Source organism: Pelmatolapia mariae, linkage group LG1 (assembly GCF_036321145.2).
Source record: "Pelmatolapia mariae isolate MD_Pm_ZW linkage group LG1, Pm_UMD_F_2, whole genome shotgun sequence".
NCBI lineage: Eukaryota > Metazoa > Chordata > Actinopteri > Cichliformes > Cichlidae > Pelmatolapia > Pelmatolapia mariae.
The window spans coordinates 29,610,734-29,634,983 of record NC_086227.1 but is presented as its reverse complement, the minus strand read 5'-3'; the positions used below and the strand labels follow the sequence as shown (position 1 = coordinate 29,634,983).

The window sequence follows — 24,250 nt, the reverse complement described above, 5'->3', positions numbered from 1 at the left end:
TAGTGTATTTATTGAAGCCATGCAAAATGTTACCTTCATACCAAGAAATAATTGAATTTATTTTTTTCCCAGCATGTATGAGCCGTTGTAACGTCATAAGAACAGAAGATAACCACGTGACATTTTTAAGTATGAAAAAAAAGCTCTGTTAAAACTGCATCCAAATCAGTTTTACGCCATCAACTCTTATATCGTTCAGAATTATTCTTTAACCGAGAGCATGATTGCATTCAAGAGCAAAGTTTCACCAGTTTAATCTCTGTGACGCAGTGGAACAGAAACAAGCAGGAACTGCAAATGCCACACAGAAAGACACCGTGGATTTGAAACAAGGACCTGCTTGCTGTGAGGTAACAGTGCTAACCACCGTTGCACCACGGTGCCCAGTCACGAAAGGTCTCAGTGGATAATTTGAGTGCACTGAACACAAGACGACTGTGACACTTTGAGTGGGTGTAAAATTGAGCCTATCTGAGCTACTATAGGGTGAGAGATGGGGTACAGATCGCCAGACTGCAGGACTCACTGAACCAAAAAATACTGATAGTTAAACAAATATGTGACTCTGAGGGGGGGGGGGGGGGGTTCATGAATGAAATCAATGGTTGCACTGTTAAAATTTTAATTGTGGGAACAACAAACTCGATTTCTACAAACACATACTGCTCTTGTCCCCTTGGCATCAGTTAATGCTGTTTTGTTAAACTGCTTTAGTGTGTCTGATGTGCTGGGTTATGGGGTAAATTGTTGATTTCCAGTGCGTCATTTATCAACAAGCAGGGTTATTGTTGTGAAGTTATTTGTGTTTTAACCCAAAGCATAATTTTCTAGTCCTAACCAAGTGCTTTTTAGTGCCTAAGCCTAACATCAGAGTGGGAATGACAGTAAAAAACAATCGGAAATACAAAGTAAACCCCCCCCCCCCCCCCCCCCCCCCCCCGCCCCCGAGGACACAAGCCACGTTCTCCTGACTGGTCCACCAAGAACTTATACCACCATCACTCCTCCAATCTCCTCACAAGGACTTTGCTGTCTGTCTCTCAGTGTCAGATATATCTGCAGCAAGAGTGTCTGAGCGCCAAAGGACACCTTTTGGTTCCTTTAGCGATTGCAGGACACATCTGTCAATTATATTACACACCTGGATTAGAACTGGTTGGTATGGCTCTCTAACGGGCTTGTGGAGAGTGCAGGCTGGCCAAACTATGCCTAGGCTTTATTCCATGGCCAGACCTTTTTAGCCTGTGGTGTGACCTCTCACCACCTAAGGGGGTGGCTGTCAATAGGACGTGGACCTTCATGTGGACTGCTGTTTTTCCAGAAGGGAACAACTCATTGGTCCGATTCTCCACTGTAGCAGCGCTTGGTGTGGGGCCTGATGGAACGAATAGAAGCGGGCCCTCTGGGGCTTTTTTCAGTCACCAACTCCAGCAAAAGTTGCATCTTTTGCAGCCATGGATTACTTCATGAAGTTGCCCAAGGTCTGATCTGACCTCTACAACACTGCAGAGGCTGGAGAAAAAAATGCTCAGTGCATCATGGGAAGCCCCCCATCATCCTGACGCTAAAGGCAGCAAAACTAATGGATGGTTCAAGCTCATCTGATCAAGCTCTAACTTTCAGGCTTGATCATAAAAGTACAGATTCCTTTCTCCAGAAACCAAACTTGCCCACATCCTGTAATTCAACACAAAATCTGACTGTATTTGTATTATTTACAGTAATATTTGCCCTGTTGTATTCTGAACTTCATTCGTTTTGCACAAGGACAATTATTTATATGGACATTGTTGTGATATTGCAAGTTCTTTCAACCATCATAATCACTAAGAAAAAAAAATCTGCATTATCCATCTCAGTTCAGAATAACCAGGTCACCAAACACGTATCTATTTGGACTGTGGGAGAAACCCGTCAGGAAAGCTTGCAGACTCCTTGTAGGAACACAGAAGAAGCCCAACCAATCAGCAGGCTGAAGCTTGAAGATGCCTGAAGTTCCCCAAAATTTTGCTTTACTCAACAAGCTTCAGCGTTAAAGAGATTCCTCCACATTACCGCCAATTAACAGTCAGTAAACATTTACCAGCTAAAGCAGCTTACAGGAGCAATCACAAACAACAGGATCAAAGACCTGTGGAGAGTTTAGGCTTAACAGAGTGGAACTGGCTAGCAGCAGAGAATGACAGCGTTTATAGAAATCACAGAAAACAGATAAAGACCAACTTGTCTGTTATAAATAAGATGTGGGTGTCTCTGCTGAGAGAGACACAATTACAGCGTTAACAATAGAGCATTAATGGGGCACCGAAACTCTGCTCTCAGTGTAGTATGTGCATGTTTCTCCATTACAGCCATGACATACATGCAGTCGCACTGTTTGTGAAACAGAAAACCTTGACCCTCTGATGTGGCTTTGTGCTTCCTGTTGATAGTTTTTTTAATCTTCCAGTGAACCCGAGCATCCAAGCAGCTGCTTACAAATCCTCGGTTATTATCATGATCTGTTTATTTTATGGATTATAAGCTACAAAGATTACACAGATGGCGACCTCTATAAGTGCTCTGAAAGAAGACCAAACAGGGCCATGGCTTTGCATTGTTTCAGCTGTCTGATGTCCTTTAAAAGGTGGTGTCTGGTTATTCTTTCTGTGCATTAAATTTGTTTGTTTTTTTTAATAGATAAAATATAAATGATGGGCACTTCCTGTAATACTACACACAAAACAATCAACACATACTATAAGAAAATAGCTTAAATACGGTAAAATTAGAGAAAATAATGATATATTTCAGTTTATAATGTTGTATTTTTCAGGAATTCATTAATGCCATTTATTCAGTTGTAGTTTATTGTATGTCAGCCTCTCCCAGTTTCACCAAACACCAAATACTCCATCAAGGAAAATAGTTTCCAGCTAATACACCTTTTTTGTTCCTGGTTTTAGAAATGCCTCAACAGGACATAGCTGTTGAATTTCTGAACTGTAGAAACAATAGCAACAATAGCAAACAATAGCAAACAACAGCAAGTTGGAGTGGTTCAGTGACAATAGGAAACACCACGTCAATCTGGTGTGTCATTGTGATGCATGTTTAATTAAAGAAAAACTTGTTACACAGCAGAGAGGCGAAGCTTTAGATTTAATCCTTTCACACAGTGGAAAACAAAGACACCATTTAAAAAATGACAACAGTGAGACTTTACTTTGATAATGCTTCATTTCCGGGTTGAACGTGTATGATACAATAAGATTTTCAAAAAGTCATAAAATATTTGAATATATATTTGTTTGTTGTATCATATATAAACAAATATATCATATAACACAGCTTGTGTATATTTAGACTAATATCATTTATCAGATATGACAATCAGTTGAGAAAGTTTTTCCTTTCATTACAGTGACTGATAATATTATCCTGCGGATGACATCAGCCCGGGTGTGAAAATCGCTTCAATCGAGCAAATCAGAGATTCAACAGTGATTTCTTTGTTTTTATTTCATTTTTGAAAAAAACCAGCTCCAAACATGAACAACAAAGCTAACGTGTTTGAAACATATATTAAAAATGTGTCACCAATTCAAAATCTGTCTAAACCTTTAAAAAGATCAGATGACAGTGCACTCACCACACAGGTCTATCAAAAATAATAGTCCCATGTGCTTTTTTATATGTGGCAAAGTATAAAACATATACACCACATATCATTAAAATAAAAATACCTCCTAGAAAAAAAAAAAGTTCACGAAGTATCTCATGTTGTCTTCGCTTCTTTAAAAATGTTACACTGGAAGGCTCACTAAGTAAAAGAAAGATAAAAAAGAAAAACTATTCGACTCTTGTAACTTCTCTTGCTTATCAGGTAATGTTACAGTGTTTCTCAAACAGTGGGGCAGGGCACTATTGTGGGGCAAGGGTGGCCAGTTGAGAGGGGGAGGGGATAAACAGACAGTTTGTGGTAGCACTTAATGATAATGTCACACTATTAAGCATTATTAAGGTATTAGCAAGTGCTTAATTCATTATTTATGAAGCATTACTCCTCCTTAGTATGCCATTTATAAATACACATATATTATTATGACTGTGATTATTGTTAGCAGTGATGTAGTAGCAGTGTTAACTATGCAAGGGTAACAGTAACAGATGGATAAACATTTGTGTATATAAATGACATACCAAGGCAGATAATGCTATATAAATGGTGAATTTGCTATATTAATGGTTAATAGTGTGACATTACTATAAAGTGCTGCTGAGGTTGCTAATGCTACAAATGCTAATCTGAAGCTTATTTTAAGTCAAATTCAGCTTAGATATTTCTTATTCTTAATGAACGTTAAACTTTTGTGGGATTTGTGGCACGGTAGAAAGAGGTTTGAGACCCACTGGATTAGAAGATGGATGTCACTCTCATGTCTGCACCATCAATATGAAGCTGCAGCTAGCCGCTAGTTAGCTTATCCACAATGACAACACCCAGCTTAACATAGAGAGGACTGGAAATCACAAAAACATACCATAATCAAAATCTTATATTTCATTTGTGTCGAAAGAGTCCATTTGTAACCCATCATTCATGTTTGTTTGTTTATTTTTTCACACAATACACTGTGAGGCACAAAACTGATGATCAGATCTTTGTGCACATTTCAAAGATGTGATAAAATGTGTTTGTTTTTTTCAGCTACACTTCAAAACTATTTAAAACTCCCTGCACTTCCTGTTTGCTTGACACATTTACTACATAGCGCTTCAGGAATATATGCAGAGCACCACAGACGACAGGAAGTGTGCAGAGACCACAGCAGCAGATCTGAATTAAAACAGTCTGCGTGTATTCGACAGTGTTCAAAAAACCATTTTGTCACAGCTGACGTGCAGCTCAGAGTTAAAACATGACACTCGTTTATTCCATAAATTGAAGTTTCTATTAAACAAGCATAATAATCAAGGGGCTAACAAGGACTGCTGTTCACCTGTGTGAGCTATCCTAAAGCAGATACATGAGAGTGACATCAGTCTCCTCATTCACAATTATTCTATTCAAGCCACAGAAACAATGTTTTTGTTTATCTAAAAAGGGAAAATCCAAATGATGAATGTAAACTAAACTTAGATATGTTTGATAATAACCTGTGCTACACAGACCTGATGAGAGCACATCTTCAGGCCAGGGTCGGCTGAAAAGCTTCTCCAGTGGCATCATGCACACACCACATGCAGTTTTTAGTGTGTGCATTCATAAACAGGAGTGCAGATCAGCAGTCAGGTCCTCTGATGGGCTCCCATCAGCATCTCATCTGTGTGTGCATTCACAGCAAACAAGTTGTCTGATCTGTGACACTTTTAATTAACAAAATGTGTTAATGTCCCTTTCTTTGATGCTTATGTTAATTTTTTTGGATAGAGAATAGGGAAACACACAAACAAATAAGAACATCGGTCAAATACAGTCAGTGCAAATACAGCTGGCGTTTCATCCTCCATCTCCTATTGGGTAGAGCATCTCTGTTTCCAGTTCTTTTTCGTTCCTTTCGTTTTTGGAACCATCGCTCTCACCTTCTCTGTCAGCTGGTTGAACACAAAGATATTTAACATTGATGTGTGGTGAGCTGTCAGCGTGCCCCATGAAGTTAGTAATTCAACACATCCTGTTCTAGAAAGTAGGTTTAGTGAAAACTCTGAGTTTGTTAACCCTGATTATGAGAAAAAAAACTCTCGGTTTTCGGTTCCAGAAATAACCCCTGGGTCAGTTACCACAGTAACAGAGTCTGTGACACTTGTCTGCTCACTTCAACAAAGCCCGAGTTTCTCTCTAAGCCCGCCCTTCCTGCAGATGACTGACACAGCTTCACTTCCTCAATCATACTGTCGACATCAAAGCTCACACAGCTGGGGGTTCGTTTGTGACCCCAGTCGACTATCTATAAATGCAGCGCTACAGTTAATTTGTCAGCCTACTTTGCCTACAACATTTTACAGAAGTTGTAAAAAAAAGAAAGAAAAAAGTTTATTTAGTTTAAATTTTGTTTCATTGTAAGCAAGTTTTTAAACTAAAGAGTCGGGACAGTTGTGTGTTATTGCAGCTAAAACATAATATACGAGTTGGGTCAGTAAAATAAAACAATATCACAGAAGAAAACACACTGAAGAGGGAGTTCAGTTAATTCTTTGCCCCATAGAGAAGACATCTGACGACCTCCCTGTACCCATGATGACGAGCTCTGGCACCTCCGGAAATCTTAATAAAAGTGTGGTTTGATAATCATTCAAATAGTTCCAAGTTTTTTCAAGGGCAGCTGCAAAGGCATACCACCCTACTTACTAACTTCTAATGCAATTCTGTAAGCAGAAATACGACAGAAACTGCTCAGTTCAGGAAAAAAAACTTGAAGGGTTACGCCCTGTAGGCTTTTAAGGGGTGAAGAGTTCAACAGAAACTACAAAAGGGTGAAGAATTCAAAAAGTCGAAACATAAATATGATAAAATAAGAAGCTATTAATTTGTTAATCAAATTATTATAAAGTATTATAAGTTTGCAGGCAGCAACAAATGGCCTCACTCAAAGTGCTTTATTACTGCAATACATAACTCATAACAATTTTAAAATCTACATTTTTAAAATAAGAAAAAACTATGAGGATTACAGAGATAAATGTGCATTTGTTTGGGTTTTTAAAATCTCTTTTAATGGAAATAAGTCAAAACCATTTCAGAATCTCTCTCATATAGAAAGAAAGTAACATAAGTGTGATAAATGTGAACAGAATGAGGGATAAAATTAATATTGAGCAGAATGATAGTCGCTAAAAATATTTATATTTAAAGTGCATTGAGTGCACAAGTAGAGTAGGTTAGTGTTATTTATTATTGACCAAATTAGCTTCTTCAGTTGAGGTTTAACACGTACAAGTTCACACCTCCACAAACTGTAAACCCAGTTATCCAGTTATGTATTTGCTATTTGTTACAGTTAATTCCTTTTTTTAACCAGTCTGTTATCAGCATGAGAACAGAGCAATCATTGTGGACTTGTTTTCATCTTAAAATATAATCTACAAACGACATCTTTCTGTGGACTGTGAGGCAGCTGTCAAGCGTTATTAAGTTACTCTGCACTCAAACATTTCATCGCTTTAGCAATCACTTAATCTTTGTTAGGGGTTAGGTTAGAGGTTAGGTTAATGTCTCTGCTTAATGTAGACTTTTTCCCTTAATCAGAACAAACATAGGCTACGTTCACACTGCAGGTCTTAATGCTCAATTCCGATTTTTTGATTAAATCCGATTTTTTTTGTCTGCTTGTTCACACTACAAATAGAATGCGACAGCAAACGCGCTCTAGTGTGAACGCTCAAAGCGGCCCGCATGCGCAAAAGAAGACGTCACACACAATGCGCTCTGTTTAGACCCAGAGCAAACAATATTGTTCGACTGATGGCCCTTAATATAAAGACTTCGGACTTTACGTTTCCCAATTTTTGCTTTAAGTTATTAGGTTATTTACATAATAATGTAAATAACCTAATAATTATCCTTATCGCTGTTTTAGAGGAGCGGTGCTTCAAAGGATAGTTGCAGATTTCTGTCAGAATCTGCAGATTATACAGTACAAATAAAATGTTCACGTTGTCTTCCCAACAGTTTCACTAACATCTACACTGGATGGCCAGGAAGCGTTCGCGATGTCTTATCGAGCGCTTCTCCGGCGCTGATAATTGGCGTCTGTCTTGTGTCAGTGACGTAAAAGACGGATTTAATGCGACATGACCGTTCAAATAGCAGTCGCTTTCTAAAACATCAGATATGTATCGGATTCAGTACCACATACGAAAGTGACCCAGATCGGATTTGAAAATATCGGATTTGTGCCGTTCACACTATCATACCATGATCGGATATGGGTCGCATAGGGTCAAAAAAATCGGATTTGATGCGCTTTCGCCTGCAGTGTGAACGTAGCCATAGACATGTAGAAACAAAGCTCTACTGCCTAAGTAAAAACACATCTTCTAGTTTCTAAAAATGTGCCTCATTATAACACGTGGCTGAAGACTTCTGCACACATACATGGCTGTTTTGGTAAATGGAGCCTTTTCTACAAGTAGCTTTGGTTCACATCTAAACAGTGTTTTGGATCACTGAGCTTTTAAAAACCTTCAGAAACCATCTTTGTCTTTTTTATGAGGCCAAACGATGCTGTGCTGTTGTTTCTAGACGTCTGATTGGCCAACACTTCTATACAGTTAAGATTATATTGCTGCACTAATCAGTTTATAAAGGGATAAAATGAATATCGAGCAGCATTGAGTTTAGCTTATTGGTTCCACCATCCACAACAGTCCCAAGTTTCTCATGTGGCCCCTTGAGAAAATGAATTGCCCACCTCTGATCTAAAAAACACTTATCATTTATTGCATTTTAATGTGGACAGATATGTTTTTCAAAAAGAAAGTGCAAAATTTAAAATTTAAAAATAACTCGTGTGCAAGTTGCCTAAGACAAACACTAACCCAATTAATAACTAATGGTTTTGAAGCAATTCTGATCTGCTGTGTCCTCATCTCAGGGTTATTCAATCCAGATTTCAGTGCCAAACTCAGAGTTTGTTTGATAAACCTGCTTTTGTAAACAGAGCCCAGGTACTTCCTTGTTAGAATGACAAGCCAAAAGTTGGCTTGAAAACATGTGCCACTAAAAAAAAAAAGGAAGCTAATTTATGTTCATGAAAATCATGTGTTTGTTCAGCTTGAAGCAGAAGAAAACTGTACTTAGCTGGCTTTGTTGTTGAACAGCACAGTGTTCAAATTAACATAAATTCAGTTGAAAAAAGGGACACTACAGTCTGAATAAGATGTAGATCTACATTTCACTAACCTCTTCATTATCAGGAAACTCTCCCGTCTTCAGCTTGGAGTAGATTAGCTCACCATTCACTGACACCTCAAAACTGTCTGCGATGGGGCGAGAAATTCACAAAAATGAAACCGTGTTCATATCATTTCACACACATACTGTCAGCATGACTGCTGGCTAAACTGTTTTTTTGTGTGTGGGGGGGAGGATGCCACGTTGAAATACTGATTTATTCCTTCTACCACCAAAATACAGATCTGTGACATGTTTCATGGGTAGGTAGAAATAAGTAAATAATAATAAAAGAAAACTGTATATGTACACTTTATTTTCCCGCACGAAACTTAAAAAGCGACAGTGAAATATGTTTGTAATTGAAATGGCATGAGTGGATTTCCACAGACAATGTATGACATAAAGACCAGAGCAGCTTACTGTCTTCTCCTGTGAGTCCTGTTACTTTCACACCAGGAACCTGCCGGAGGAGACCAGCTAGATCCCGGTAGCGAAAAGCATAACTTCATCCTTTACTGTGCCACAAACCAACAATAAGGGAACATCAACATCAACATTTACCACACCTTTAAGCTCTAGTTTGAAATACAGAAAAAAATAAGCAACATAAATGATAAATTAAATGGTGCATTTAAAAACAAAAATCATCTCAAAGTAAAGCTACATCTTAAAAGCATAATGAATAAGTAGAAAGAAAAGCAAGCGTGCTGATACTGTGTGCACAGAATACATTAGACTTACCAGTATTCAACAGTGACTGTGGCCATGGTTTGCAGCTGCTGAGATGTAAACTCAGTGCTCAGCTTCAAGAAGTGAAACGCCTAGTCACGATCACAGTCGACTATATTAGAAGCAAACCACACCCAGTGGGAGGGTGGATGAGACTTTTTTTTCTTTCTTTCATACAGTTTTCAAGTGACTCTCTGTCCTGTAATGACTGCAGCCACACCTGATGTCTGACTTGTGGGGATAAAGGTTCTGCTAAGAATGTAAAAAATGCAAATCTTCCAGTTATCTGCAGTCAAAGTTCTCCTTTCAAGCATCAAATTATGGCACAGGTGAGGAGTCTTGTCAGTGTGACCAGAGGCAGCTCAACAGAGGTTTCTCTGTGTGCGGACTTGATAACAAGCAGCCGCTTCTCACCTCAGGAATCTGTGAAAACAGCACAGCTACTGTTTCCTTTTGCAGAATGACAATCAAATATTTCTATGCCTTTCATCTGCAGGCAGGGCTGCTGGTAGCTTGAGCGCACCGGCAATATTTCAAGTGTAATTTAACCCGTGTTGGCTAGATGTGCATGCTTGGAATATAACTAAATGTCAGGTGGCAGACTTTACGATGGGAGCAACTAATCATTTTCACTTTATCTAGAAAAGGTTACAAAACTGAATTTGGCTTGTTGTATTTCTTAGAGTAGAAATGTAGTTATGTCAGTAGCTCCAAACACACACATTCCCAGTTATTAGTTCAGGTCAACTATTTCAATATTCCACTCCTTTTAGTTATGTTTTATAGACACTTTCAGCTGTTTGTCCATTTTTTGGCAACAAACTCCTTTATTCACACTGTCAGTTAAAATTTCAACAGGTGGGTACCTCACTCCTGTCAGCTCAGAACAAGAAACGGTGCATTCACACCAAAACTGGACAACACAAGATTGAGAAAACAACATTACTTGGCCCTGTGAGTCTCCATTTCTGCTGCAACATTTAGCGGGTAGTGTCAGATTGTGGTTTACACTACATGAAAGAATTGAAAGAATACACCCATCTTGTATCACTAGTTCAGGCTGTTGCTGGCATAATGACGCGGGGAGATGTTGTACTTGACACCACAGTATTGTTGATGCTCATGTCCATCATTATAACCACAGTGTATCCATCTTCTGATGGCTGCAGAATAACACACGGCACCACAAATCGTCTCAAACTGGTTCCATGAGCATGGCGATGAGTTTAGTTTACTCAAATGGTCTCCAGCCATAACATCTAAATCTAATAAGTTTAGCATCTTTGGGTTTATGTTTTCAGCACCTTATTGACTGTCTCATAAAGAATTAAGGCAGTTCTGAAAGCGGGCCCAACCCTGTACTAGCAAAATGTACCTAATAAATTGGCCATTAATTACATACAATAATTTAAACAGTTTCCAATTTAAGAATTTTAGCTGCTGGCTATAATATTGGCTAATAATTATCCAACGTTTTACTAACTGATTAGCTACATTTACTCTGAAGTCAATACCTTGAGTTAATAATTTATAGCTTATTGTTAATTTTAGACAGCTGTAATAACCGTTTATGTACAATGTTTGCTAACGATTCAGTGTCTCCGATACTATTATATACGAGTTTGAACAGTTTCCATAAGCTAACCTACCTACCAGTGGCTAATCATTTCCAGCTTTTTATTAATATTTTAATACTCAGCCTTAGCAAACCACTACAGTTGGCTAACCGAAATCTTGTTAATAATTTTCAACTTTTAAGTTATAATTTTAACTTGCGGTTTCACTTTTATTTTTTCGTATTATTGATGACGATCAATTAATATAATTTGTAAATTAATTTTTGCTTTCTGGTTAAACTGTTACCTTTCTTTTTAGGTTTAATCATAAAATGTTAAGGTTCGTTAAGGTCATTTCTCCATGCACCTGACTGGCCGTCACTAACGGTGATGCATTTAAAGTGCGTTTTATCAAACCATCTGTCTAAACCCTGAATATACTTAGATTTGTTTTGGGTTTTTTTAGATCTGACACAGAATAAGCACAAAATCCCCATGTTCATAATTATTTTGGTTGAAAAATAATAATATCATAACTTAGAATAAAAAAAAGAGCAAAATATTGATGTGTACTTACTGTAAGAGCTGCAGGCAGGCAGAAACATAAGAGTTAGAATCTGAATAGAGATCACAAATGTTAACACAATGATTATTTTAAGACTTGGGCGATGTTGCTAAAACTTTAACATTTTATTTGTTTAAAATGATATCCAGTACAAAATGTATACAGTAATACCCTTATGTTTGTCACTTCCCCTGAATAAAATATTTTTATCTGTTCAGCTCATGCCAGGTAACAGTATCTATAAGATACACTAGACTGTAATTTGCTCATACAATAGTTGATGACAAAGATATAGCAATAGTACCTTTGTAACAATAAAAACTATCATCGATATTTTGCTGGACACACTTTCAATACAATAAAATTACATACATTGTTCTGTAAAAGTTGCATTGCAATCTGCCCATACTTTACAAGATCTTTATTCGTGTATATGTTTTCAATAACTAAGAGACAAAACGTTTGATACAAGTCTGTAAAAATGATCTGGTGGCAATCCGCCGTGTAGCAGTGACTCGGTTTCAGCAAGCGATCTCTTCTGAAGCTGCTGTAACAGATATACAATGCACTTAGATTTGTTCTTTTTTTCTTCTTTTTTTGGTAAAACAAGGCAACTTTTCAGACTTCTTAATAAATAAATCCTTTGCAATGACACTGTACCTGTTGATATATCCAGTTTACATATATATATATATATATTCATAAAATTGTACAAAATATTTTAAAACTTTCTCCACACCCTTCCCATGTATATACTAAAAAAACAAACAAAAACAAAGAGTAAGATGGTTGATTTATGTTCACACAGCATTTTGGTGGGCGGGACAGAAAAACATGACACAGTCTGCATGCACTGGTTTCCATTGAAACATAGCTATTCCAGTTCATTGCACCTTCCTGCTCCTTGGCTATGACTATAATGAATCAGGTTAGTGTCTCCTCGCACGCATCACAGCATCAGCCTCATTGACTGGCGGGACTCTTTAACGCCACCCCCAGCGCTCGGAGGTTCTTCTTGTGGGAATGTCACCTTATCTGGTGTGTAGTCGTTCCTCTTCAGATCTGATGAACATGAAAAATGGGAACAAAGTTAAAGTGTGGTCAATAAATCAGAATTCACGCAGGTTAGTGCAGTTCAAAAAGCTTCACAGATAAGTGGCAACCTAATAACGAAACATGTATGCAATAATGTAGAATACACTTTTTTAAAAAGTACAATTTTAACTGGCTTATAAGCAGAATAAGAGTACATTAAACACAGAAGAATTAAACATCTATGGATACGTTAATGAAAATAAAGTCTAGATAAAATAATAGACAGCTTCAACACAAAATAATAAAAAACTGCATGCAATTCTAAATAAAAACCCAAACTTTTTAAATGGGAATGTAAATAAATATTAATAATATTAATATTATCATCATCAGGTGTGAGGGTTTGTTTTGTTTTTAAACAAGGATTAGTCAGCGGCCAGTAAGAAATCCTGTTTGTCACTAATTTTATTCTGTTGACGTTATAACGCGACCAATGAAAGGATGTGTGCGCACAAATTGACGTGTGTGGTTTCACAGTAGTATCTTCCGTGGGTGGAGAGGTGATGTAAGGGTTGAAGGTTTGCATGTGCATTTGATTATGACTAGAACTTGTATGTCTGATATGTGTTTGCTTTTTGTTTATAACCCATTTAGTGTTACATATTCCTGCCCAGAGACTAGGAATGGAAATACGCAAGAAGCTAAATGTGGAACAAAGCATCTTTTTCTAATGTGAGAACCGCTGTTTTGTGAAATGCTGCAAGGTTTAGATATAACTACTGTGGTAGTGTGGTAGCCCCTGTGATATTACTGATGACTGTGGGGCAGCAGGAGGTTGATGTACACCCAGCACTCATCCACCTTCCATGATCCACAATGTCTCGCCAGCAGAAAAAAAACACTGTAGTATGTCAATAAAATCATGTATCAGCTGGGCTTTGGATTTTTTCCTAGCATGTCCCACCTCAGAAGCAGATCAAGTTAAATTTGACTAAAATCCCCTGGACTCCACCTGTAATGGCTCCAGGCCCCACTGTTTGCGAACCACTCATTTCATGTAAGATTAAAGTGAAAATTAATCTAACTAAAGCAACAATTAAATCTCTCTCACCAGGAAGTTTGAGTTTCCGACAGCAGGAGTTGCAGTGGTGTTTTGTACGGAAGTTTCTAATAGCATCGTCTCCCAGGTTTGCAGGTCCAAATATCATATCGTAAGATCTGCAGCAGGCACAGAGACATCATTTAGGACAAACTGACAGTAATGTTAAAACTGAATTAAATATGAAGACAGTATAATTTTAACTTTACCTATAGTCAATTATTTGTAATATATTGGGATATTTCTATATTAGAGCTATTTTGTAATATACTGTACTATTTAACTTAACTTGCTAGTTGCTCTTCTTACTGTCTTGAAGCAACTGTGACTACATCACAGAAGTATTTTGATTCTGAAATCACATCACAGATTAAAAGGGCGACTGGCTTATGTGAGAAATGGAGCACTCACCCCTTCTCACCGCTCTTTATAACTGAAGGATCCGTCAGAATCTCCCCGACACCTACAGGAGGCACAAGATTTATTTCACAGCCGACAGAGTAAAGAAGATGAGAACACCTCTGCTAACTGTTCACGTTTGTCAACTACAAGTACAGATGTCATCATTTCTAAACGAGCCCTTTGTCGAGAACTCCACAACTGATTATTGTTGGATCCATGCACTGAAAGTAATGAATCCTACTGTTAAATAAATGAACTTGACAGTCTCTGAAGCATTGAAAGATGACTTGTAGTTGTATTAGGTGGGACCCATCACATGTCCTTGAGCGTGTGCGAAGACATTTTACCCTGCAAGTCGAGCACCAGTAGCTCTCCCCGGGTGTACTCGTAGGTCCAGTGGCTGAAGGCCAGCATGGTTTCCTCCAGGAGATTGGTGGGGACGATCTCGTCACCGTTGTTGTTGTTGAACTTCCTGAACTCGCCGGTAATGCACTCCTCTATAGCGAACCACTGTCCAGCAGAGTGGCAATACAGCAAAAAGACCTCCAGGAACCTGAAAGCACATAACAGGACAGGCTTCATTCAAAAGCAGTTTGAAGTTGTTGGAAAAGATGCAACAAAATATATCATGCATTAAGTTTTCATTATGGAGACTTGGTATTAGTTTAAAAATAAACTGCATCTAAAGTTAAACAAAAAAAAAAAAACCCAAACATTTCAAATGACAGAAAGTTTTTGGTGCTCCAGGAAACATAGTTTGGCTTTTTAAAATGCAAATATTAGCACCAGAAATGTGGCAACTGCTTTGCATTTTAATTTGGAAAGCAGCCGAGCAAGGTGAACTGCAGTAACACAAGAAATACAGTGGCTTGCAAAAGTATTCAGCCTCCTTGAACTTTCCCACATTTTGTCACATTACAGCCACAAACATGAAACAATTTTATTGGAATTCCACGTGAAAGACCAATACAAAGTTTTGTACACGTGAGAAGTGGAACGAAAATCATACATGATTCCAAACATTTTTTACAAACAAATAACTGCAAAGTGGGGTGTGTGTAATTATTCAGCCCCCTTTGGTCTGAGTGCAGTCAGTTGCCCATAGACATTGCCTGATGAGTGCTAATGACTAAATAGAGTGCACCTGTGTGTAATCTAATGTCAGTACAAATACAGCTGCTCTGTGACGGCCTCAGAGGTTGTCTAAGAGAATATTGGGAGCAACAACACCATGAAGTCCAAAGAACACACCAGACAGGTCAGGGATAAAGTTATTGAGAAATTTAAAGCAGGCTTAGGCTACAAAAAGATTTCCCAAGCCTTGAACATCCCACGGAGCACTGTTCAAGCCATCATTCAGAAATGGAAGGAGTATGGCACAACTGTAAACCTACCTAGGCAAGGCCATCCACCTAAACTCACAGGCCGAACAAGGAGAGCGCTGATCAGAAATGCAGCCAAGAGGCCCATGGTGACTCTGGACGAGCTGCAGAGATCTACAGCTCAGGTGGGGGAATCTGTCCATAGGACAACTATTAGTCGTGCACTGCACAAAGTTGGCCTTTATGGAAGAGTGGCAAGAAGAAAGCCATTGTTAACAGAAAACCATAAGAAGTCCCGTTTGCAGTTTGCCACAAGCCATGTGGGGGACACAGCAAACATGTGGAAGAAGGTGCTCTGGTCAGATGAGACCAAAATGCAAAACGCTATGTGTGGCGGAAAAGTAATACTGCACATCACTCTGAACACACCATCCCCACTGTCAAATATGGTGGTGGCAGCATCATGCTCTGGGGGTGCTTCTCTTCAGCAGGGACAGGGAAGCTGGTCAGAGTTGATGGGAAGATGGATGGAGCCAAATACAGGGCAATCTTGGAAGAAAACCTCTTGGAGTCTGCAAAAGACTTGAGACTGGGGCGGAGGTTCACCTTCCACCAGGACAACAATGGAATGGTTTAAAACAAAACATATCCATGTGTTAGAATGGCCCAGTCAAAGTCCAGATCTAAATCCAATCGAGAATCTGTGGCAAGATCTGAAAACTGCTGTTCACAAATGCTGTCCATCTAATCTGACTGAGCTGGAGCAGTTTTGCAAAGAAGAATGGGCAAGAATTTCAGTCTCTAGATGTGCAAAGCTGGTAGAGACATACCCTAAAAGACTGGCAGCTGTAACTGCAGCAAAAGGTGGTTCTACAAAGTATTGACTCAGGGGGCTGAATAATTACGCACACCCCACTTTTCAGTTATTTATTTGTGAAAAATGTTTAGAATCATGTATGATTTTTGTTCCACTTCTCACGTGTACACCACTTTGTATTGGTCTTTCACGTGGAATTCCAATAAAATTGATTCATGTTTGTGGCTGTAATGTGACAAAATGTGGGAAAGTTCAAGGGGGCCGAATACTTTTGCAAGCCACTGTATCAAGCTCAGTAAATGGCTGGATCTCAAAGAAATGATATCAAAATACCACCAAATAACTGAATGATGTGACGCTGGTGTCTGAACCCATAAAGTAAAGCAATATCTATGTTAAAAACATTTTAACAAAGACTTTTAGCCTTCATGGAGCACATCACATGAGCACAACAGGAGCATTGTACAAGAAAAAAACGCAAACAGATCAAAAGACGCACACAAAACTCTGCTCACTGCCAGTGCAAACGAAACTCTTCCTGTTTTGTGAAAGCACTGCGCTGGATTAATATAAGCTGACTTTTATTTTGAAGTGGTCCCAGGAAATACTGGCCTGGTTGTTGTTGCTATGACTCATCAGTGGTCAATTTTAGACATTGGTTTGAATTATTGTGACTGATGCAATGACCACAATGATATCAGACTGCACACACTGTGATGGAAAAAGAGGCCGACTGTGGCTTTAATGCTTTAATAAAAAAAACAAGAGTTTGTCCAGCTGACCAGAACTGTTAAAGCTGTAACAAGCTTTACAAAAAAAAAAAAAAAAAAAAAAAGGAAGTGAAATTTTTGACTTTTATGCTTTAAGTCCTGGAAATTGAGGCCTGCAAAACTGATACAGATGAATAGTAAACAAAGGGTTCATTTGCTTAACAAATAAAGGTATGTAGACTGGCCTGTAGTTCAGACTATGACAGTAAATAAGAACACAGGATGACAATAATGGCTTTATCTAGCCACCATCTTCCAACAGGCTCTATTTTTTATTATGCAGATGTACAGGGGTGTTTTTCAGTGGTTGTAAAAGTGTAAAAAAAAAATGTCACCATAACGCACGATCAACAAAGCTTATGAACAACTTAAAGTTCATGTCGCAGATGGAAAACTTGAACAAGCTTGTAGTCAAGGTCTCAAAAAAATATTTGTATGGAAATATAATTAGATTTTTAAAGAACTGATACTAGTACCCAGTAATAACACAGTGACAGACATGCTCATCAAAGCGGATGTAGGATGTTGTACACCTTAGTGAATGACTGACAGAAATAAGAGGAATGGTAGGATATGAAAAGTAAAGCCTGAAAGTGGTTCTGTACTTTATGGCTGAATGGGATTTCTGTGTCAGGCACACTTACCTCGGTGAATAGGGGATTGTCTTTGGCCTGATTTGGTTGAAAGCAAATGTCAGTTTCTGAGCAGCTCGTTGTTGTTGAATTTCCTGCAGTGACACAAAGCAGCACTGGATGAAAAGCTTCAAATAACCTTCATAACGCAAAATTACACAAAGCAGTGCATGTGAGGGTTGCCAACAGTGATAAATGAATAAAAATGTTAAAATATTGCAATAAATGACATTATTTTGCTACCCCCAACATGCCAAAGTAATCCACAGGTCAAAATATTTTACCCTGAGACAAAGATGGAGCACAGTGTCCTCCTTGTAGATGCTCTGCCATGTTTGGACCACCTCAGGAAGGAAGGATTTGACTATATACAGGTGTCCTGGTTTCAGGATGTCGTACTCTGACCAGGTACAGAGCACCTTGAGGGCCCGTCTGAGTCCTCCGCCCATCTCCTCCTTGCTGAGAAACTCTATTTTTGCACAGAGGCCCCGCTGAGCCCAGGAAGACATGCTGTTGTTGATCGTGTTCGGGGAGCTCTCCTCCAGACGGTAAACGGTCACCGGCTCCCCTGAAGGAACACAGAGCAATGGGTGATGATTACACCTCACACTGTCACAACCTTAAAATAAACAGTAGCTTTAACACTCATTCATGCAGGCGTATTGGTCTAATAGTGACAGGCACTTGTTTTCGACAGATTTGATTCAATGTCTCTTTAACTACAGTAGCTGCGGGTCGAGCAGCTAGTTATGCTCTATGCTCATTTTTCCAAATTTTCTAATTGTTTGGGTTTTCACCATAATATTTGTGGATTTTTACCTAAAGCATCTTGAGGCAAATCTTTTTGTAAATGGCATAATTTCCATTAATGCAAAGAAAAATAAATAAATAAAAAGTACCACTTTAACCGGTTAGGAATTACAGCCATTTTAATATAAAGGCCCAATTTTCAGATGCTCAAACATCATTGGACAAACTAACATATTCTGACTGTACATGTGTAAAATGTACAGGCCACTGCTCTCACTTTGCTTCACAATTGTTGGTCACCAGAGTCCAAAAGTAGTACTCTTGCTCCATGTCAATGCACCTTTTTTTGGGGGGGGCAAATCAGGTGCATATTTGCATATGACACAAAAGTTTTGTCTTTATTATCACTACAATCTCTGCTACCACTTTTATAGATTTTCACCTGGATAAATAAGGGATGTATATTTATTACACATTTCTCTTCCCTGCTCTGTATTTGAATACTTTAAGTCACTTTTCGATTGATTATTCTTGGGACATTTATATCAAAGAAGGCAAACAAACAATGTCTTTGGGCTGGACTTTAACTGAAGTCAGTGCAGTTACAAGATGCATCCTCATCAGGGACTTATCAAACTTCTTCTACTGAATGAGTGGGGGTTTTTTTCCAACTCATGAATTGGAAAATTGGCACAGAGCTTCTCTGGGTGTGTCAGTGAGAGCCTGAAAACTCTTTGTTCCACTCTTCCTCTTCCTGCTCCTCATTAGGAGCAGACAAGGGCTCAGGAAACAACAGCCAATAAATCCAGGTATAACAAGAACTGCAGGTCCTTGAACGCTCTTAGGCCACTTAGAGTTTACATCCACCTCTCTAAGAACCAGTACTTACATTTAGTTTGTACCAGTATCTCCATACAAAGCCAACATGCAGAACAACAAAACAGAGGTAAAAATTCAACGGTAGTGATGGATTAATTAAAAAAACGAATCATTAGTTTAGCAATTTGATCACATAAATTTAACAGATATTGATCAACCAACAAGCCTCTGAACAGGACATGGAAATAAATTCATACAGTCTGGTAATGTGAGCGACATTTGTCAAGAATAATATAACAAAAGAAGAACTACAATGGTAACACCAACAGAAGTGCAAAAATAATCTGCCAATAAGAAATTAGCCTTGAGACATGTGTTTGCAACCCTGTGTTTTGAAAAACCTTGAGTAGTTTTTTTATGTGATTATTTTATTTCTTCATTGGCTGATTTGGAAGAATAATTAAAAAAACAAAACAAAAAACAACAAAAATAAAACATATTTGGCATTAGATTAGAGATTAGAATAGGACTAGAGTAACGGTTAAAAGACCATACAGACTCATTTGGCTGTCGTGCTGCATCCTGGAGGTGTTCATAGTAGGGCTGTTAAGAAACTCTCTGTATTTCTAAAATTTGTTTAGTAACTGGCAGCATGCCTCTTACCCATATAGCACATCTAACTCTACTTCATAAACATCTGGCAATATACACTCACAGGCCACTTTAGTAGGTGCACGAATAACACCAGCTTGGACTTCCCTTTGCCTCCAGAACTGCATTAATTTTTTGAGAGACAGATTCAAAAACAAAGTTGCTCTACTGGATTGAGAGCTGGTGACTGTTGAGACCATTCCAGTACAGTGAATTAATGGTCATGTTCAAGAAACCAGTTTCAGATGATTTGAGCTTTGTGACATGGTGGGTTATCTTGCTGGAGCAACCATCAGAAGATGGGTACACTGTAGATATAAAGAGATGGACGTAGTATCAAATGAGCATCGCTTAAAACCATAGCCTACGTGAGTTTTGTTGCTGACTAAGGTTTCCAAAGTGTCCCAAGAAAATATTCTTCACGCTATTAATCATCCACCACCAGCCTGAACTGTAGAGGGATGGAGCTATGCTTTAATACGCTTTACACCAGATTTTGACCCCGCCATCTTGAAGTTGCAGCAGAAATTGAGCTTTATCTATTATTAAACCATTTTAATTGAGTTACTCTTGCTTTCCTATCAGCTGCAAGCAGTGTGGCCATTTTGCTCTGACTTGAAGCATTTTCATGCCGAAAACTGGGATATTTGCTTCTTTTTTACTATTATCTATAAAGTCTAACAGATGACTGTGGAGAAATCCCACCAGATCAGAAGTTTCTAAAAATACTCAGACAAACCTGTCTGGCACAACAACCGTGTCACATTCAAAGTCATTAAAATCACCTTTCTTCCTCATTCTAGTGCTTAGTTTCCACTTCAGCAGCTGTTTTGACAAGATAAGACTCCGCTTTCCTCATTTAAAATATATATCTAAATAGATTTAAGACACTCTGTTTTCAAGCAGCTCTTTGATTCAAATGGACTAAGCAGGTGAAGACAGAGTGTTTTGTTGCATTTGATTCTGTGCCATAAACATGCAGTATATAAATATTTTACTAGCTTTTAAGCAAATTTGAATCCCTTTTTGCTGCTTTACTGTTTCAATAGTAACTGCTTTTGTCAGACAGTATTGATGGCAGATAATTTGGTAGCACAGATCTGCAAAGAGATTTGTGACAATCGTGAAGTCAAAATGAACAATACACACAGGTACACTTATTTGCTTCACGACCAAACGACAGCTATTGCTGACCCAGCCGCAGATATAGGTGAGGAAAAATAGCACAAACAATACTGAAAGCAGATCTGTGATGTTCCGTCTTGATACTTCCTCATTCTGCAACTGCCTGCATCAAGCTTTCGGCTGGGATTTTCACCTTGTAAAGTACTGTTCTTACCTCTAGGTGGCACAGGGGTGAAGGGGATGCTTTGAGACAGCCTCATCAAGTTGTTCCGCTCCACAGCTACAAGAGGAAAAGTGCACATGAACAAACACCATGTACACCAGCAGTACAGGAGTGAACTGAAGTAAAACTGCGGAAAATACTTTGTCTCAGTTACACTTTTCACCTACATTTTAGTACTGATTTTAATAAAAATATTAATAGATACAAACATGGAACAGATCTTACTGTCTAGCATCACCATCTCACCTGAGTACTGGTAGCTTTCAATGGGCTTGAATGGAGAGCCAATAGCTACGGAAAACAGAAAATAATGTGTTTATATTTGTGCAAAACATACCAGCAATAATGACTCAATGATCTTCGGAATTAATCATTTAAGACCGTCCAGACTATCAAACAGACATGTTGTACCTCTGACCCTCAGTGCTATTTTATTGATACAGCTTGTTTGCTGTAAGTCAGGGCTGTCTGATTATAACAAAAATCATTATTGTAATTTTTTAGTTAATACTGAGATCATGCTTGCTTAGTCACAGTAATGTAGAACTACAACTTCCTTGCGACTAGAACACAAAAATAAGTGCAGGGCATATTTGCAATCAGCTCTTAGTATTAAAAAACTCAACTTAACTAGCTGTCAACTTGTATTCTGGTTATGTTCCTATATAAAAACATGGTCGCCAAGCCGTTAAATCACCATTCTGCAGCAACTAGTTGACTATTTGTGGGGGATTTGCGGTATTATTGGAAATAAACTGCACTGCACTTGATACACTAAAGTAACTTTAATGATGGAAGCTGACTGCGTACGCATGTTTGAAGCAATCATTTTAAGGTTAAGTTCATTGCACACTGTTGTAATACTCTACGTTGTACCAGAGTCTCCAATAACTATCTTCAATAATGTCACTGTAGTATTAAGAAAAAGAGAAACTTTTCTTTATAATCATGAATTTTCTTGAACTTTAATTATAATCACTTAAAACTAAATAATTAGTTGTAGTAATCCAAGTAATCCTGCCAGAGAGAAGCAACATTTTAAAAAAGGGGCATAATTGTATAACATTATGCAGCTTAATAATTGTTCTATTTTAATTGTCTTGTTTTAATAAATCTCCAGAACAACATTTTAAATAATAAGTTTTGGAGATATTAGCTGTATAGATGCCTGCTTAGTTTTTCAAATAGTGATTTGAGCACCAGAGAAGTGCCATTTATTTCTATTAAAATCAAATGAAGCCAGACCTGACACTTCCAAAATAGGGCAGCTTCCATTAAAGCAATCTCAATGGATTAAAAGTACTGCATGTCCACAGTTAAATAAATAATCTTCCTTTAAGAAAAACGTGAATTGTTCCAACATCCGCCAGCAGGTGTCACTGCACTACTTCTAAACAGAGGCACAAACAGGTCCACGCTCTTTTTTACTTCTAAAAGTTTGTTTAATTTAAGAAAAAAAAATAGATTGAAGTATAAAAATGTAATATCTATACATTATTAAATTTATTACAATTTCATGCCAGTCCTTTGTTTTCTAAGAAATTCTAAAAGTCACATGTATGATCAAATATTTCACACAAATATCTTATTTTAATTTGTCATGTCTTTAGTATCATCAATTTGTTTGTATAGATATTAATAAATGATTTAAAATATTTTAATGACTGTTTTTTTTTTTTACTGACTGACACTATTCAGGGCCAAAAATGTGTTGCAGATACATTTAAATACTTGTTTTGTTCAAAAATACATAAAATTATTTTCATATATAAAGACAAAAACAACAAATGCCATTTTCCACTCATTTTAAAAGTTTGCTTTAAAACTGATTGGATTAGCCATTTTTCACTGGATTAATCTCCCACTAAAGCGCAGAATAGATGAAATGACTAATGCAGATAATTATTGTGCTTTTTGGCCAGTCAGCGACACTCACAGTCCTTTCTGGGTCCGAGGTGGGCGTGACGTGGCGTATAGAGAGAAACTGCAGCTGTAACCACAGAAGAAGAACTAAACAGTAAAAAACTCATCCAGAAAAAAAAAACAAACCAAAAAAAACCCCATTAAACATTCTGCAGCAGCGTTTCTCTCTCCTATCAGATTTGTCTGCAGGTGTAGGCTTTTAAATATTAGTGAAATCGTTCCTCTCTATCACATATTATTGATCTGTTCTAGACCTTTCCTTCTCTGGGAAATGCTTCGCACAACTCTAAACACGTGCTGTGACGTGTTCTTCCCTTAAGGTCAACTGAGTTTATTCTAAAGAACAATGCTGCGAAAGACAAATCACAATTCTTCAGTTAAACATTAACAAAATATTGTGAAAATGGTATTTTAAAAAAGGGAAAGGTGTTTTTGGTGAAACCTATTACAGTATAGATTTTATTGCACACAAAGGATGCTGAGAAAGCTAACAGATCAAAGATCATTGTGATAACATTGTAAGTAAAGCAACCGGACTAGTTAAGCCAGACAGAAAACCCTGACTACGCAGATTTCAGAGGAGCACATATCTCACCTGTTAGTGTGTCTTCCCCAGGGGCCCGCCTGATAGGGGAAATACACAAATAAGTACTAAAGCCCAGCTTGACTTTGACTTTACTCTGTGCGTGTGTGCACGTGTGTGGGCACTTACAGGCTGCTGGCTTGGGCCGATTTGACCTGAATTCTTTCCTGGTAAAGAAAGCAGAAGTTGTTAAACAGTTACAGGAACAAATATAGTTCAGAGTTAATCTGCACAATATATGACTTTTTCCGATGGAAAGTACACGGACTAATCTTACCAGTACTGCAGCCCTGGGGTCATCATGTGTGAGGATGTCTTCAGCAGACACTCTGCTCCTGTCCTTCTTTGTCAGAGCTAAAGAAACACAACCA

The 24,250-nt window shown here is 38.1% G+C and overlaps 1 protein-coding gene and 1 long non-coding RNA gene across 4 annotated transcripts in view; both read right to left on the bottom strand.

Annotated features, from left to right (window-relative positions):
• Positions 1–2,850: 2,850 nt before the first annotated feature.
• Positions 2,851–9,680, bottom strand: LOC134618987 (uncharacterized). Its single transcript, XR_010091951.1, has 4 exons — positions 9,620–9,680; positions 9,299–9,393; positions 8,885–8,961; positions 2,851–5,577 (listed from the first exon to the last, which is right to left on the bottom strand). It is a non-coding gene; the product is annotated as an uncharacterized LOC134618987 (long non-coding RNA).
• Positions 9,681–11,839: 2,159 nt separating this feature from the next.
• The window catches only part of trpm7 (transient receptor potential cation channel, subfamily M, member 7), a 157,338-nt gene continuing 144,927 nt past the window's right edge, over positions 11,840–24,250 (bottom strand). For 2 of the 3 annotated variants that reach the window (XM_063478250.1, XM_063478268.1), the window contains 12 exons: positions 24,157–24,233; positions 24,009–24,046; positions 23,892–23,920; positions 23,310–23,363; positions 21,620–21,664; positions 21,365–21,430; positions 18,090–18,373; positions 17,818–17,900; positions 14,612–14,817; positions 14,274–14,325; positions 13,875–13,981; positions 11,840–12,790 (listed from right to left, as the gene is read on the bottom strand). In XM_063478250.1, coding sequence (XP_063334320.1) covers positions 12,678–12,790; positions 13,875–13,981; positions 14,274–14,325; positions 14,612–14,817; positions 17,818–17,900; positions 18,090–18,373; positions 21,365–21,430; positions 21,620–21,664; positions 23,310–23,363; positions 23,892–23,920; positions 24,009–24,046; positions 24,157–24,233 — 1,154 coding nt within the window. In that variant the 3' untranslated portion in view covers positions 11,840–12,677. The remainder of the gene's footprint in view (positions 12,791–13,874; positions 13,982–14,273; positions 14,326–14,611; positions 14,818–17,817; positions 17,901–18,089; positions 18,374–21,364; positions 21,431–21,619; positions 21,665–23,309; positions 23,364–23,891; positions 23,921–24,008; positions 24,047–24,156; positions 24,234–24,250) is intronic. The other variant, XM_063478260.1, reaches the window with a different exon arrangement.